Raw genomic sequence first — 15,760 nt, forward strand, 5'->3', positions numbered from 1 at the left:
AGAAGCTGGAGCAGGAGATCAGAGAGCTGAAGAGGAAAGACGCTGAGCTGGAGCAGCTCTCACACACAGAGGATCACTACCAGTTTCTACACAAATACCCCTCACTGCCACTCAGTGAGTCTAAACATTCATCCAGCATCAACATCCGTCCTCTGAGACACTTTGAGGACGTGACAGCAGCTGTGTCAGAGCTCAGAGACAAACTACAGTACGTCCTGAGAGACTCATGGACAAACATCTCATTGATGGTCACTGAGGTGGATGTTCTACTGTCAGGACCAGAACCAAAGAGCAGAGCTGGATTCTTGAAATATTCACGTGAAATCAGTGTGGATTCAAATACAGCACACCAACACCTGGTACTATCAGAGGGGAACAGGAAGGTGACAGCGATTGAGCAAGATCAGTCTTATTCTTGTCATCCAGACATATTCACTGGATGGTGTCAGGTTCTGAGTAGAGAGAGTCTGACTGGACGTTGTTACTGGGAGGTGGAGTGGAGCGGGAACCAAGTTTCTGTGGCAGTCACATACAAGAACATTGGCAGAGTAGGAATTGGGAATGAATGTAGATTTGGACGTAATGATAAATCTTGGGCATTAGAGTGTTCCCAAAACAATTTTAAATTTGGTCACAACAACGTTTGGACCTCTGTTTCAGGTCCAGCTTCCTCCAGAGTCGGAGTGTTCCTGGATCACACAGCAGGTCTTCTGTCCTTCTACAGCGTCTCTGAAACCATGACTCTCCTCCACAGAGTCCAGACCACATTCACTCAGCCGCTACTGGCTGGAATTCAGATTGGATATTATGTAGACTCTGCAGAGCTCTGTAAACTGAAGTAGATTCTCTCTGATTGTTGATCAGGGTTCATTGCTCTGTTGTTCTGCTCGTTTTTCATTTTATATGACTGAAATATTTGTCCCCATCAAAATCTAATCTTATCTGGGCTCTAATATTTGTATTGTTGTATTTGGTTGTTTTTGTTATTGTTTAAATCAGTTGAGACTGAGGTGAACTGAACATGTTTCTGATTTTATTCTTGTCCTGAAAACAAACTAATATCAACTAAGAACTGATGCTATTTTCTTATCAATTATTTAGATGTAGAAAAGAATTTGATGTGCATCAAATAATGTTAACTTTATTTAAATAAAAAAATGAAACATTAAAAGAAAGAATATGAAGTTTCTTTCACCTCTGTAAAGAAACTACAGAACAACAAAACACAGAACTGCACACCGTTGCTCTAAATTCATGTCAAATAAAACACTTTCACTTTTCTCTGCAAGAGCAAGAGTGAAACTGCGACATCTAGTGGTCACTTTGTCAAGAATACAACAACCGGAAAACACTGTTTTGTGTTGCTGTTGTCTAATCTTTTGTATTTCCAGATTTGTTACCTGTGGGACTGCTCTAGAAATGTGGAATAAAAATTTGCTAAGTCTATAGATGGTATAAGAATACAGTTTTTACATGTTCAGATATAGTTTATGTTTTAAATCAAAATTAAAAGGTGATAAGTTGAAAAAAATGTTTGATATATGTTTTTTATGCACTTTGCTACCGGCAGGGTTTTCTTTTTGTGAATTACAACTCTTTGGGGTATTTTTCTTCCTTTGGCTCCCAAAGCAATGATAATTTCCCTCTGATCTTAAATTGCTTTATTTTTCATATTTGTCTCATGGAATTTAGCAAAAATAATTTATTTTTCTAAAATCTGATTTCAAATAAATCCCAATTTTAAGTTGCTGGAAAGGAAAACAACTGCTGACCTCCATCTTCAAGAGGAGCAGTTTTACTGAGAAGATGTATTTAAGCTTATATAAATATAATATACAATATAATATACAATCTTCACTTTCTCTGCACATCTGCGTCTGCTCTTGCATATGTAGCTGCTGATGCATCAGTGGTTTTGTGGTTCTCACAGTTCAAACCTCCCACCAATTCATAAGAAGACTGGCTATATGTCAGAAGCAACCAAGAAAAAAAGGAACTCTGCTTGGATTGGAAATATTATTTTTGGCAGTTTCTGATTAATGTTAACATCAATAAAAACACAGTGATAGTGAGTTATGTAATATTTTGAGATGTGAATAAAGTCACATTCGCTCCTCTTCAGTTTCCTTTTTAAATCAAAGTGTAAAAAATGTTCAGGTGTTCTTGTTTGTGGTCAGCCATGTTTTTTCCTTCTTTACCTTCTCAGATTGTTGCTCAGCTGAATTATTTTTAGCTGTGTGGCTGAATGGAAATGATACGTGACATTTTCATGTGACCTATGGTGTTTGAGAAGTTAATTTCCGCTTTATGAATATTAACTTTGGTGTAACATTCAGTCACTTGTGTCTTTATATGGTACAAAATGGAAAAGTCACTGAGAGAAGCCCTCCTTTATAAGCTGATTGGACTGAAGTCAGGCCACACTGACATCTGGAAAACCAGACGACTTTCTCCTTCTCTTGTCTGTTTGTCTTCTGAGAGGTAAAGTAACACTTATTTCTTCACCTTGTTTGTAAAAGCTACTTTCTGCTTTCTTCTCGTGATAAAATATAAATGTTGGACATCATAGTTTTTGTAGATGTAGTCTTAAAATCATACATAAGATAAATAGCATTTGTCTCTAATTTTTCACTTGAAATTAATTTCAAATGAAAATTTAATTACCAGACAATAAATACAAGAATTTGGACTTAAAATCTGGAGGATTTTTCATTTGGGTGCTGTGTCTCTCTATTGTCTTACTAAATTCCCTCAAAATGTTTTTCTTTCCCATCACCAGAGCAGCATGAAGACCCTGCCTGGTCGCCTGTTTCTCTGTTTGCTGCTGCTGGAGTTCAGCCTCTCCAAGCCATTGAACGAAACCAACATTTTTGAACCGGGAAAAGTAACATTTGAGCGCTACAATAAGTTTAAGGTGCAGCACATCGATAAGAAAATGACTGTGCAGAAATGCACGGCAGTGATAAAACAGAAGAATATCTACGGCAAAGACAACGGCTGCAAGGCGACGAACACGTTCATCCTTGCTGATCCAAACGAGGTGAAATCCATCTGTGAGGGTGAAGGAGATTATCTGCATAAAAGTCATCTGACGAAAAGTAAAAGACAGTTCAGTGTCGTCGTTTGTACGTTGACTAAAGGTGCCCGGAAACCCCGATGTGAATATGAGGGGAAGCTGCACAGAAACAGATTTGTGTTGGTGCAGTGCTCAGGTGTTCCTGTTCAATATGCAGAGAACATTTTAGACGTTGCAGGATAATTCTTCTCTGAACATTGCGGAGCTTTGTGGCCTGAAGCGTTTAAAAAAAGTGATGCTCCACATACGTCTATCTGCTCTTGAAATGCCTACTGCTTCAATTTCTTGTGCATTATACAAAAAAAGTGCTTGTATCGCTTTATGCAAAAAAAATAAATAAATAAATGAACTTGGTATAACACATTTACTGCCTCACAGATTGTTTTTACTGTTATTGTATCACATGGGTTTCAAAAGTGTGGAGCGGGGGCCATTTGTGGTCTTTTACATGATTTGCTCGGCCCCTCACCACGAGTCAAAGATCATAAAACATTGAACAACAAAACAGAAATTTAAAAGATATTTGGAAGTTGCCTGTTTCTCTTTTTATAAGGCATCATTCTGAAGTCTGTTTTATGTTATACAGATTTCATATTTAAAAATATGCTTAATGTTGAGCAGGTAAATGTAAAAAAAAAAAAAAAAAAAAATCACAGTAAACAAATTAAGCATTTTTAATTTAATGTATTTGAGGTCTGCCAGTAGTTTAAATTTGTCTGTTTTGTTCAGTCTCTAATGTGTGGGAAATGAACTTTGGACCAGTTCTTGTCAGGTGTGAACAGCACTAGGTTTGTGGTTCTGGTCAAACAAAAAGTCACTTGGTGTATCAGAGAAGATGAGCCACCATGCGCTACTAACAATTAATCATATTTATTAAAAGGTGTAAAACGTTTAACAGCATATCAGTAAAAAACAAAAAAAATTTATATATATTAATGTTAAGCTGCTTAGATGGCGACTAAGACGACATGTCTGGACTTTGAATGATTCCATCAGGTCTTCCATCAGTGCTGCTGCTGACGTGTCTGTGGTTTTGTGGTCCTCAGTCTAAACTTTCCACCAACTCATAAGAAAACTGCTTATAAAAATAAATATACAAGAACTAACTCTGTTTGAATTGGGAATAAAATAAGGCTTTATTCCTGTTGTTTCAGGTCCGCCATGTTTGTTTCCCCTCTGCCTTCAATCATAGTTACTCAACTGGATTTTGTCATTTACCTTTAGCTGCATGGTTGAATACAAATATTATGTATTGTTGTTATGCTACGCATACACTCAGTGACCAACGGTGTTGAGATATTCATTTTGCGTTATGAGTATCGATTTTGGTGGCATCAAACGTTCCGTTGTTTGTTTCCTTACATGATGTCCACTGGAATTTTCTTTTGACAGAAATATTATTTATTATCTCAGTATTATCTCATGGACCTGTTATGGTTGTCATAGATGCAAGAAAGACTGCAGATGTGACGGCGATAAAGAATCAACTAATGCTTTTTTAAATATAGATATCATAAAAATGTAGGTTTCAACAGGTTTCCAGTTTTTAATTGAATTGTTCAGCTGAGTTTGCATGACAGAATGAGACTAAAAACAATATTCATGCAGATCTGTATTTCTACACATTGTTTTCTACAAAATGTGGTGGGAAATGTGTGAAACTTTTTGTGTTTTTCTTCATTCTAAACCATGAACAAAATAAATAAAATAATTTGAATATGACAAATTTTCTATCGTAGATACTTATCAAAACTGATTAGTTGCTAGGAGGGTGAGCTTAACTTTCCTCTAAACATTCTGAACTTTTAACAAAGACGGCTGCATTTTAGAAATCTGTGGTGACTCATCTTGTCCGACACATCAAGTGACATTTTGTTTGGCCAGAACCACAAACCCAGCGCTGCTCCGAAGTTCATCTCACATACATTAAAAACCGAACTGCAGTCATTCATGTTCAAAGATATAAAACATTTAACAGCACATCACTAACAATTTTTCATGCTAAGGTTCTTAGACGCAGTCAGAGATCACATGTTTCATCTTGCATGTGTTTCTGCTGATGCATCAGAGGTTTTGTGGTCCTTCTACTCAGCTAGACAAAGAAAATAAGGAATTTAAAGGTTAAGAATTCACAGTATAGTCTTTATGGGTTGTTTAGTTATGCAATAGAAATTCTGCTTGAAATAATTAAAAGAGACAGAAACCTGCTGGGATCTGATAGATAAAAGATGATGGATGCAGTTTTTTCCCCCCCAGCATATTAGCAGCTTCGACTTTCATGTAATATTGAGTAGGAAGCGACCTGAGGCTCAGTGTTTGTGGTTCACCACGTCTGTTTTCCACAAGTCTATTTTCTGCAAGAAGTAGTTACCGACATGGTTTCTTACAAATCTCACTTTCCTTTTAAAACGTGATTTAAAAAGATAAAAACTTTATTTTTATTTTATTTTAATTGATTACATTTGAAGGTGTTCGGATTTTATTTGTACTTTTAGTTGCCTTAACCTCGTTGGTGAATTTACCCGTCTTCATTCTGACACAGACATCGAGCCTCTGGCACAAGTGACTCAATATTGTCTTTTCACAATGAATATTGATTATTGTCATACAACCAATCAATTGTTTTTAATTTAATTATTCGCTATGAGGGGTTTGAGAAACCTCACAGGTACATCCTTATTTGGTAGCACACGAAAACCACAACACATGTATTGGTTAGTTAGAAACCTCCCCCAGATTCTTGGACATATTTAATGAGCAGAAAGAGGATAAATGAAAGAGTCTGGCTGCTGAAGTCACAGTTCACTTTGATGTCTGAAAACAGAAGATTTTCTTCTTCCGTTGTTTCCTTTTTCGTCTGACTGGACCTTTCTTTAATTCAGGTAAAATATTCAAAACTAAGTTTCTTGATTCCTGTTTGCAAAGTAGCTCAAGCCCAGTCAGGTCAGCTGAGGCTGTGAACCAACTTTTTTCCGAAATTAAAAATAAAACGGTAAACAGAAAGATTTTGTGCAGAGATTGCAAATTTGTCAAGTTTAAAAGTGGAATTGGAGTCATAATACGTTTTTATTCCTAACCAAATTTCAACTTTACAATAACTGTTAACATGTTGAGGTCATGAATAAATGTTCCTGTTATTCTAGGGGCCAACAATGAGGGTTCTGCTCGTTTTCCTGCTGGCGTGTTTCCTGCAGCTGCAGGTCGCTTCGTTCGACACGTCAGAGAAAACAAACGGCTCCGAACCGGAACTGAAACTAGTTCTGGAAGAGAATTACGAGCTGTTCAAAAGGCAGCACATAGCCGAGGGGATGGATGCGACTGCCTGCACGTCGGAGATGAAACGGAGGGACATCAACAACAAGAGCTGCAAGGAGAAACACACGTTCATCGCTGAGAAGGAGGAAGACGTGGTGGCCGTGTGCAGGGACCAGGGAGAATATATGAGTGAGAATCATTTGACCAGGAGTGAACGAGATTTCAAAATTGTTGTTTGCAAACACATGAAAAAAGCCAAAAAAGGCCCATGTCAGTACACAGGACAGCAGCGCACCGCAAGAATTGTGATGACATGCAAAACCTTACCTGTGCACTATGAGAAAGACGTTGTGACATTTGAAGGATAATCGTTCTCCAGTGATGATGTTTCACGGTTGTTAAAAAAAAAAAGAGTAAAAAACATTTACCATTTTTATACCGCTGGAGAAGACTCTCATTATTCCCCTTCAAAAAAATCAACACCAGCAGTTGTCATGATAATTATAAATTATTTTGTACTTTTTGTTTCATTAATTTTTTTTTATTCTGCTTATATTTCCATATCTCATTGTAGACCTCAGTAAATGTTTTATTTTGGCAGTCTGGTTCCGTTAGTGAACGACTTTACTTCCTGCTTTGCTCTTCACTCCTGTTTCATCAACTCAATCACTCAGTTATATTCTATTTACTGATCATTTTATTTCTTCTGCTTCCTGTTTCCACTCAGCTAAGCCGTCTCACCTGTTACTTATCCCAGTTGTCATTCTTCCCTCTAGATTTTATTCAGATTATGATCTGCTGGTTCCTTTTCACACTGATGAACTGTTTGGATAATAAATTTGGCAATGAGTTTCTTAATAAAGGTTTAATTACATTAAATCTGTTTCCTGACTCCCTTTCTATCAGACTGCAGCTACATTGTTGAAACATGGAGCTTATTACTAATTCAGTGGAAATATGACACTTGTCTGTTTCTGCACAAAAAGAATAAAGCTGCAAGTTGCACAAATGCTTAAAAGGTAATAATTTGTGTTACACTCGTATTAATCAGAGTGACGATTCCGTTGTTTGTCAAACCAAACATCCAGCAATCAAAAATCAATGAACCGCTGCTGCACTGTGGTGGTTTTTAATATTTTACAGCTTTATGGTTTCTGGTTAAAAAAAAAAAAAAAAAGCCAGAGCTTTATAAGGCGTCCCATCAGCCACATAAAGCTTTTCCATTATCTGTGGTGACAAATGGCTGCAGTCAGGCTCAGATCAAACCGCAAAGATTAGAAAATGACACTAGAATAGTGAGTCTCACTTACTGCATGCTGTACAGAGAGGAAGAGGAGAAGCCCAGCCAACCATGATGCTGCAAAAACAGCTACTCTTTAAAAGTGGATGCAAAATTTTGAAGTTGAGAGTAATTTCAACTCATAGCAGCACATGCAAAATAAACTATAATCCTTCGATGAATAATTTAAGTATTTAGACCTGATTTCAAAAATAGAAACACAATAAAACACAAGTTCAGTTTTAAATCCTTTATTGACCGATATGTGTTGAAAAGCTACTGCTGCGCAAAATGCTTTAATGCAATGACACAGAAATGAGTACAATGCTACAAAAAAAAAAAAAAAAGTGATGCGAAATGAATGAAATTACAGAAAGAAGAAAAAAGTTTGAGGTTTGATTATTAAGATCTGCTTTCTGACTGTTGAGCTGAAGCTGTGAGAAGCTGCAGAGAGAAATTATCCTCTGGAATGGCTGTAGAAATGCACAGGTAAAGTAGGTGGTTCAGAATTTAAATCATTCTTTACACAATCTATATTAAGAAACTGGTAGTCACTTCTTCTGCCCACGTAGTTACTTTCAGGTGTGAGCTCACACAGAATAATGTTGAATTTTTCTGTAGTTTTCACTTTACCAGATCTACCCTGACAAATGGCTTTGACTACATTTATATCAGCAATTATGAATGTGTTCTTTTCCTTCGGTCTGCCTTGATCCATTATATTTCTGTCTCTCATCACGTCTGTGCAGTGGTTTTCATCCATAGCACCAATAACATGCTGGTTTAGAAAGTTCTGGTAACGTTGAGCTGGACTGGGGCCACGTTCTGGACTGGGCATGCGATTTGGCCTGGGGGCGATGACCTGGACCACCAGCAAACAGACAAGCAGGCAAACAGGAAGGATGTTCATCGTTGCTGAAAGAACAGAAAAATTATATTTAATGTTAGTTTCAAACAGATGCGTTTAAGTTGTTCCACTTCTATTAAACAGAAGAAGGTGGGGAAAGAACTGATGGATGTACTGAAAAATAAGTGCATATAAACTCAAAATTTCCTTTATAATAAAACACATCGGCTCTATAGTTTGTTCTGTCAGATGCAGAAACATTATTTCCTGTTTTGTCACTAGATGACAGATTCCTTCTGCTTTTTAGGTTTAGATGTTTATTACATCTGACTTCAAACTAAATAAAACTGAATGTTGGAAAAATATTGGGCATGAAGAGTGAATTCAGGTTTGTTCTTTTAGCTCATCAAAATGCAAAGATATTTTTATAGCAACATTTTTAGATCATTTCAGAACAAAACATCTTTGTGACATAAAAATTTCACATCTAAGTTACTTACTGCTCTTTTTTCCTCTTTGATAGACTCAGAAGTTGTAAACAGGTTCTCTCCAACTGGACTTATCTGTAAAACAGAATTATGGGAGTTTAAACTGGAATAATCACAAATGGATGATGGTTGACTTTAATTTTTGATTTTGGGCAAGATTCTGTACAAGATTTCTGACTTCCATGTAGAAAATGTTAATTAATCCAACTTACCACTTTGGAGAAGAAAGTTGATATCAACAGCTGAGCAGGAACCAAAATGAGAAAAGTTGTTTAAAGTGCAGTTTGGCAAAGTTACCCCAAAGTTTACTTCCCCTCAGCTTAGACGTCCTTTAATACACAACAAACTGAAGGAGGAGTTTTCTCACTAACCTACCCACCTCTGAGGCTTTCAATTTAATACCATATTAAGAAATATCCAAGCCTGCACACAGCATCAATAGCTTGAATAACAGTGATTGGTTGATTTTATTCAGAGGTATAGTGTGACATTAAACTTTTTTGGAAAAAAATATTTTTAGTAGTAGTCTCTCTATGATATACTGTACTTTTACTTAGCTAATATTTTTTAAGTATTGCTAGTTGAGTAAAATGTTTTTTCTACTTTCCTGAATGAAGAAAATGCATGATACAGATCTACACTTAGAATGAGACTCTTTATGCATAAACTTCAATGTAATGTTATGTACCTGATGACCTTGCTGTATGTACTAAGTGACACTAGAAGTACTTATATTTGCATTCCCAACTATATTAGTTTTTTTTTTTTACTTGAAATTAATTTGAAAATAAAAAACATCTATGCCTGAATGTGTTATTTTTTAACCATATTTAATCATTTTTCATTTACGTCTATAAAAACGTTTTGCATAACTTTACAGTTTCTGTATGATGACATTTTAAAATATTGTCAGATGATCCAATCAGTTTCTCAGTACTTGAGTGACCGTTTTATTTTTTTTTTTACTTGACTAAAAATATGTTGTAGTGCTAACCCTACTTGAGCACAATTTGGGGGACTTCACCCACCTCTGATTATATTCATTGTGTGGCAAACATTTAAAATAGAACTGGTTAAATGATACAAAGCGTGCCAACACAGCTAAAAAAAAAAACTGTCTTGCAGCTTTTCTGAGAAGGAACCAAGAAACGCTTTAAGAAGAACCAGAGGTGCGAACTCAGTGTTATACTCAGCATGACGCAGCTAGATTCATAAACAGTTCACTTTTGAGGACCCAACATCTACGATCTTTTCTAAAACCGTGTTTGCAACAACAAAAAACTTATAGAAATTACATTGATCTTTTTCTAGGTTTGTCTTTAAAACCACACCATTAATGACAAAGCCAATTAAGAATTGAGTTAATTATCAAAAAAAGTAATCCCAAGACATTTAGAACAATCAAAAAGGCAACTTTATTTTTTTTCTCCTTAATAGCACTGAAACGATTTAAGTATACAAAGATCTCTAAACCCCAATCATCTTTGAGCAAGTGATTCTCTAAACATTTGTGCACCGTTCAAGTGTTAAAGTGCAGAAACACCAGATGCACATCATTCTTTTAAACCATTACTGCCACTTCCTCATTTCCTCTTGTAGGTGGTGATAACAGACCCCCTTTTAGTGGACCAACACTTTACAGAGCATCTAACCCCAACATTTACTATAATTTAACTACTAAACACTTGTAGTTATTGATAGAAACATAATTACTCCAACACTCAATATCTCTCCCCAGTTTGAAAGCAAGTAAGAAGACATGCTGTCAGCCAGTGTCTTCTGACCTGCTCCTGTTCAGGTTGAGGGCGGCTGAACTGGCCTGTACCAACGTTTGGACTGGACTGTGGAGACTTTTTCGTTCCTGATCCGCTCAACAGAAATGGAGGAATCAGCAAAGACCGATCAAAGTCCTGAGCCTGCTGTGGTTGGGCAGAAAAGCTGGTTTCTATTGGCGACGGGACGTTTTCTGGAGTCCCTGGGCAGCATGGCCGACCGATCTCACTGCTCTGAAGGCGTGAAGGATGCAGAGGAGAGAAGCTGTCACAGGTGGAGCTGTGAGGACAGAGAAGATGGAGTTAAAACCTCAACTTAAAAATGATCAAAAACATGATTAGTCAAGTCATTTAATCGAAACAGGCCTGTATTTGTAAAATTGTTCCTTCTTGTGAGTAATGGCAAGGAACAGTCAAAAATTATTATTACGACTTTCTCAACTATTTTTCTCGTATCATTCTCACTTCACGCTACGACTTGCTTCCTGTATTTTATTATGATTGGCTACTCGTATTGCAGAAACCATCCTGGTTATATTTTGACTTTCTCATCACTACAACTTTTTTCTCGCATTATTGAGTTTATTGTTGTACGACTTTATTTCCTCATAATACAACTTTGTTCTGATACATTATTCTCAAAAATCATGACTTTGCTCTTGTAAGCAAGTGTTTCCCAACTAACTTACCTGCTGAACGACGTCTGAAGGGAAGAGGACGATGAAGAGGAGCAATATCCTGGCCGGTTGAGTTTTTGTGGACTCTCCATGACAACATAATCATCCTGGGGTAACTCAGACAGGCTGTGGCTGACAGTCGGGGACATCATCATGTATCCGAATCCTTCCTCCTTCTCAGCCGACTCCCAGCTCTGCATTGTGCGGCTTTTGGTTTCCGGCGCCGGGCTCTGCTGGGGTCTAGCAGGGCTGAGGTGTGAGGTGAAGCTCAGAGAGATTTCAGACTTTGTGTCTTCTGGTGTTTGAGCTCTTCTGTGATGCTGTGCAGGACTGGTTTGGTTCTCGGAGTTTCTGGGATGAAGAACCCGAGGTGTAAGAGTTCTCACGTTAGCCGGCTTGTCTCTCTGTTTGGGTCGGCGGCGCTTTGAGGCCAGAAGGGCTGGCTGTTGATTGGGACTGGATGTCAGAGTTCTGGTGAAGTCTGGAAGAGCTCGTAGGGATCTCACAGTCTCCCGAACCGACTCGTGGATGTGTTGGGCCAAAACCGGGTTTCCTTAACAAACCAATCAGAAAAAAACAAAATCAAGAAGTTTCATTTAAAGCACAACTTTTTAATTTTGCGCCTGATTACCTTCTTCTCCAGCCTCCATCCAGATTTCTCCAGGACCATGAGGCGCCGACCTGCCCAGCTCCAAAAAGAAAAAGCCATCCAGGTGTCCAAAGCGGCGAACACTCAGCAAAGGTATCGTAACTGATGGCAAGTCATTACTGGACCCCAGCCGGACCAGAACGAGTGTCGATGCTGTGAGGCAGAGACGGTTCTCCCCTGTGAACAGTTTGGAGGAGCCCAGACCTCTGGGCTTCACCATGACGGGCCAAACCTTAGGCAAAGAGGAAAGGAGCCAGAACCAAATGACGCAGCAATAGATGAAGAGTAGAAGGAGAAACTCTCTTTACTGAATACCTATGAAACTGTGTCACAAATGTATGTTACACAAAGGACATTTTGCTTTGTTGAATCTGGAGAATTAAACCCAGACTTTCCCAAACACCACAGCATCCCTGCTTTCACCTGGACAGTTCAAGGTAAAGCATCCCATCGTACCTCTTTGAAGAACGCTGCAGGCGGCAGAGTGCAGTACCCGTCATCGTCTTCATCAAACCCTTCTTCATGCTCCTCATCCCTCTGCTCTTCCTCCATCAGCCTCTTTATGGCCAGGTACCAATCTTCCTGTTGCTGCTGCTCCTCCTCCATCACCAGCACCAGAGTTTGATCCTTGTCGTACAGCGCCACCGTGTGGCCTTTTTGAGAACTGCCACTCCGACTCACACCAAGACAGCAACGAAGATAAATGACCCTGAGAGGGAAGATCGATTAGTTCCATTCAAATCTGACAGAAATATGACCAAAATAAGTTCAAATACAGAAATTTAAGCTTGTAGCAATTATGACTTTTTACACTGTGTTAGCTCTATCCTTTTAGCTAATTGGTTGCAGTTATTCCCACCAACCCTTGTTTACTGGTTCTAAACACAGCGGCCTTCCCAGCAGACATCTCCATAGCCGTGAACTTCTCCTGGTTCTTGAACCACTCCAGTCTGCTAGGACCGGTGTGACTTCCCGTTCGCAGGACGAAATATCTCCTGTGGCTCCGGTTCAGCTTCCCCAGGTAACCTTCTTTCACCACGTCACCCTGCGGCCCTGAGGCGTCCATTAAAGCACCGGCTAGGGGGGCCAGGGGTAGTGGGGTCTCTCTGGTGCAGAACAGCTCCTCAAAACAACGGGATGAAGGCGATTCATTCGAGTCCTCGTCTTCATCCTGCTCTGTGTGTCGATTCTTCAGGTGAAACTGCAAAGGAGATTCACCTGCGTGACTGAGGCTGCGGTGATGTGATGACTGAGGGGTGCATGGAGGCTCTGCAAATCCCCTTTTGGCAGAACTATCGAGCCCCTCTGCCATTTTGCTATGTTTAAAGTCTGCAACATAAAAACAGAGGAATTAAAATGTTAAATAATAAAAGGGGGGTTATTTTGCAACACAATGAAGTCATAAATTTGATGCTTTGCAATAATTTATATATTTTAAAGAAAAATGGTGACAAAAATCACTCATTATTTTGGCACTGTAAAATTTTACAAAAAAAAAATCTCATCTGTTGAAACTGTGACCTAAAATATTCATACCAAAATCAATCATATTTTGATTATTTATGTTTATATAGTGCCACATCTTTATGGTCAGAAATAAAATAATAAAATAATATTTTTTTTAATTACTGTCAATATCAGATACTGAAATGAGTCAGTGATTGTGTCTGTCTTTATCTAGTCGAATGGCATATAGATAAATATTCAACTTGGTATAATTCCTAAATTACGTAAAACAGCACATAATGCAAATGACTGAAACGCAAACGCATTCAACTAATATAAAAAGTCAGCGTAATAAATTAAAATTAATAATATAAGTTGCAAAACATAAGTTGCTGAAATAAATACAATGTTTAAGTAATATTTAATTTATTTTTTTTTTTTAGTTGGTTTTGTTAGTATTTCTGCGACATGTAGCCACTTAGCTAAAAACACAAAACAGTTTCGTAACGTTTTTCACGTCACAGCAATATTTTTGATCTCGGTACAAACTTACCTGAACGTGGAAGACGTCAACATTACGTCTGGAAACTCGGAACTGAGTCACCAGTTTTCACGGTTTTGGGTTTCTTTTCTCTCACAAAAACCATAAGAATCCAAGCAGAAATGATTTCCAACCAAGTTTTCGGGAACCGGACAGGTTCTGCGTCTCACAGGTGCAACAGGCGGTAGTGATGGGCCATCTGAATCCAGGCTTCGAGGCTTGTACCGAGTAAAAAGGGGGCGTGTCCGATGAAGCCCCGCTTCGAGGCTTGTGTCGGCTTGCTGAAAACCACGTGACTGACAACAAACAAGGCCTCATATTGCATGGGTCACGTGACTGCTTCAATTTGCGTGTAGGTTTTCAAAATAAAAGCGCGATGAGCCGTGCTGTTTCATGGGTTGTTGTCCATTTGGTCGCGCATCAGAGGAAAATATTTGTCTTAAGTGGCCAAATAAAAATACAGTCATTTTAAAAAACAAAAGAAGCGTGTAGTCCTGGCACAGTGTGCTACCAGACAGAATAGATCAAGGGAGGAACTGCAGATCCGACAGAACCTAAAGAACCAGAAATCAGCATCTCTTCATCCCTCAGTCATCTCCTGAGGCTCATATGGTAGAACATTTTACTATTAAGTTTCTTATTGTGCTTTTAATCGACTGTTATGAGTTGATTATTTGCTTATTTAATGTATAATCGTATCAGCCAAAATAATATAAATGGTAATTTAGAGAACAAATTATACTGAGAGATTAACAGTAAATATGTTAATATTTCCTACTTTAAAAAGATTTGTTAGGGCTTTCTGTTTGTTTTATTAAGAAATATTGACATATTAGACCTGCTGCCAATGGGCGGTTTATTAAGTGTCCCCATGAAAAAGCACTGACTCCCCATAGTGGTAAATTTGGTCTAGAACCAGCCTCCAAACCTAACTCCTTATTTGTATAAATATTTCAGTCATACTCTTTACAGTACCAGAATTTTCACATATGCTTTTGGAGCCCTGTTTGAGGACACATTTGATTATTAAATTAGGTATAATTATTAGTCACTCAGTACTTGAGCAGTTTACCAAATACTTTTTACAATTGCTTAATTAAACGTGCTTAAGGAGTGTTACTCTGATTGGAGTACAATTTTGGAGCACTCTATGTATGAATGATTGTTTTTTGGAAACAAAACATTGCCATAAAATATTATCTATCACTGCAGCAGCCGTCCCGCCTAATGGCAGCTGCAGTACCATGAGAGTAGGGCAACATGTGCCGTGGTGGGCGTCCCTTATTTTTATTTCTGAAAGGTGGCAACCCTAGCGGTGGGTGACAAACTGAACGCTGCCAGGACGCTCAGCACGTCCTCCTCTGACTGGCTTATCAAAACGTTCGCAACTTTATTAAATGATAAGAAAAAAAAAAATCAACAAAACGTGCTCATATTAATGACCCAACAACAATAGTAATCTCAGTGATTATTGTTTCAACAAGGTGTTGCACAATTCTGTGCGTTTCCATTACAAAATAACGAGCAGAGCAGGAGTTTAAAATCAACTAATCAACCACCACTGTGTTCAGGGGAGGCTTATATATATAATAAGGAATAGGAAGGAAGGAAGGAAGGAAGGAATTTGCTCTTGCAATTCTCCAAAAGTTGTCTTTGGACCTTTTGGTCCAAAAGGTCCGTCCTTCCTTTCTTTCTTCCTTCCTTCCTTCCTTCCTTCCTTCCTTCCTTCC

The 15,760-nt window shown here is 38.2% G+C and overlaps 4 protein-coding genes and 1 long non-coding RNA gene across 5 annotated transcripts in view; 3 read left to right on the plus strand and 2 right to left on the minus strand.

Annotated features, from left to right (window-relative positions):
• Positions 1 to 1,522, plus strand: part of LOC107832924 (tripartite motif-containing protein 16-like) — a 5,227-nt gene extending 3,705 nt beyond the window's left edge. Inside the window, exon 2 of the mRNA XM_016660751.1 lies at positions 3 to 1,522. Within this exon, the coding sequence (XP_016516237.1) occupies positions 3 to 842 (840 nt within the window). The 3' untranslated portion in view covers positions 843 to 1,522. The remainder of the gene's footprint in view (positions 1 to 2) is intronic.
• A 1,263-nt stretch (positions 1,523 to 2,785) lies between these two features.
• On the plus strand, positions 2,786 to 3,420 carry LOC107832930 (ribonuclease-like 3). The gene has a single exon (XM_016660763.1). The coding sequence runs from the start codon at positions 2,786 to 2,788 to the stop codon at positions 3,257 to 3,259; it is 474 nt and encodes a 157-aa protein (XP_016516249.1). The 3' UTR covers positions 3,260 to 3,420.
• Positions 3,421 to 5,862: 2,442 nt separating this feature from the next.
• LOC107832927 (angiogenin-like) lies at positions 5,863 to 6,742 on the plus strand. Its single transcript, XM_016660754.1, has 2 exons — positions 5,863 to 5,958; positions 6,220 to 6,742. The coding sequence occupies exon 2, from the start codon at positions 6,229 to 6,231 to the stop codon at positions 6,697 to 6,699; it is 471 nt and encodes a 156-aa protein (XP_016516240.1). The 5' UTR covers positions 5,863 to 5,958; positions 6,220 to 6,228; the 3' UTR covers positions 6,700 to 6,742.
• Positions 6,743 to 8,968: 2,226 nt separating this feature from the next.
• Positions 8,969 to 9,282, minus strand: LOC107832925 (uncharacterized). The gene is made up of 2 exons (XR_001658651.1): positions 9,158 to 9,282; positions 8,969 to 9,020 (listed from the first exon to the last, which is right to left on the minus strand). It is a non-coding gene; the product is annotated as an uncharacterized LOC107832925 (long non-coding RNA).
• Positions 9,283 to 10,336: 1,054 nt separating this feature from the next.
• On the minus strand, positions 10,337 to 14,469 carry LOC103151911 (insulin receptor substrate 2-B-like). Its single transcript, XM_007572189.2, has 6 exons — positions 14,043 to 14,469; positions 12,907 to 13,372; positions 12,500 to 12,752; positions 12,026 to 12,275; positions 11,407 to 11,947; positions 10,337 to 10,997 (listed from the first exon to the last, which is right to left on the minus strand). The coding sequence occupies exons 2-6, from the start codon at positions 13,353 to 13,355 to the stop codon at positions 10,667 to 10,669; spliced, it is 1,824 nt and encodes a 607-aa protein (XP_007572251.1). The 5' UTR covers positions 13,356 to 13,372; positions 14,043 to 14,469; the 3' UTR covers positions 10,337 to 10,666.
• Between the last annotated feature and the right edge of the window lie 1,291 nt (positions 14,470 to 15,760).

The sequence above is a fragment of the Poecilia formosa genome, unplaced genomic scaffold (assembly GCF_000485575.1).
Source record: "Poecilia formosa unplaced genomic scaffold, Poecilia_formosa-5.1.2 Scaffold297, whole genome shotgun sequence".
In the NCBI taxonomy this organism is placed as follows: Eukaryota; Metazoa; Chordata; class Actinopteri; order Cyprinodontiformes; family Poeciliidae; genus Poecilia; species Poecilia formosa.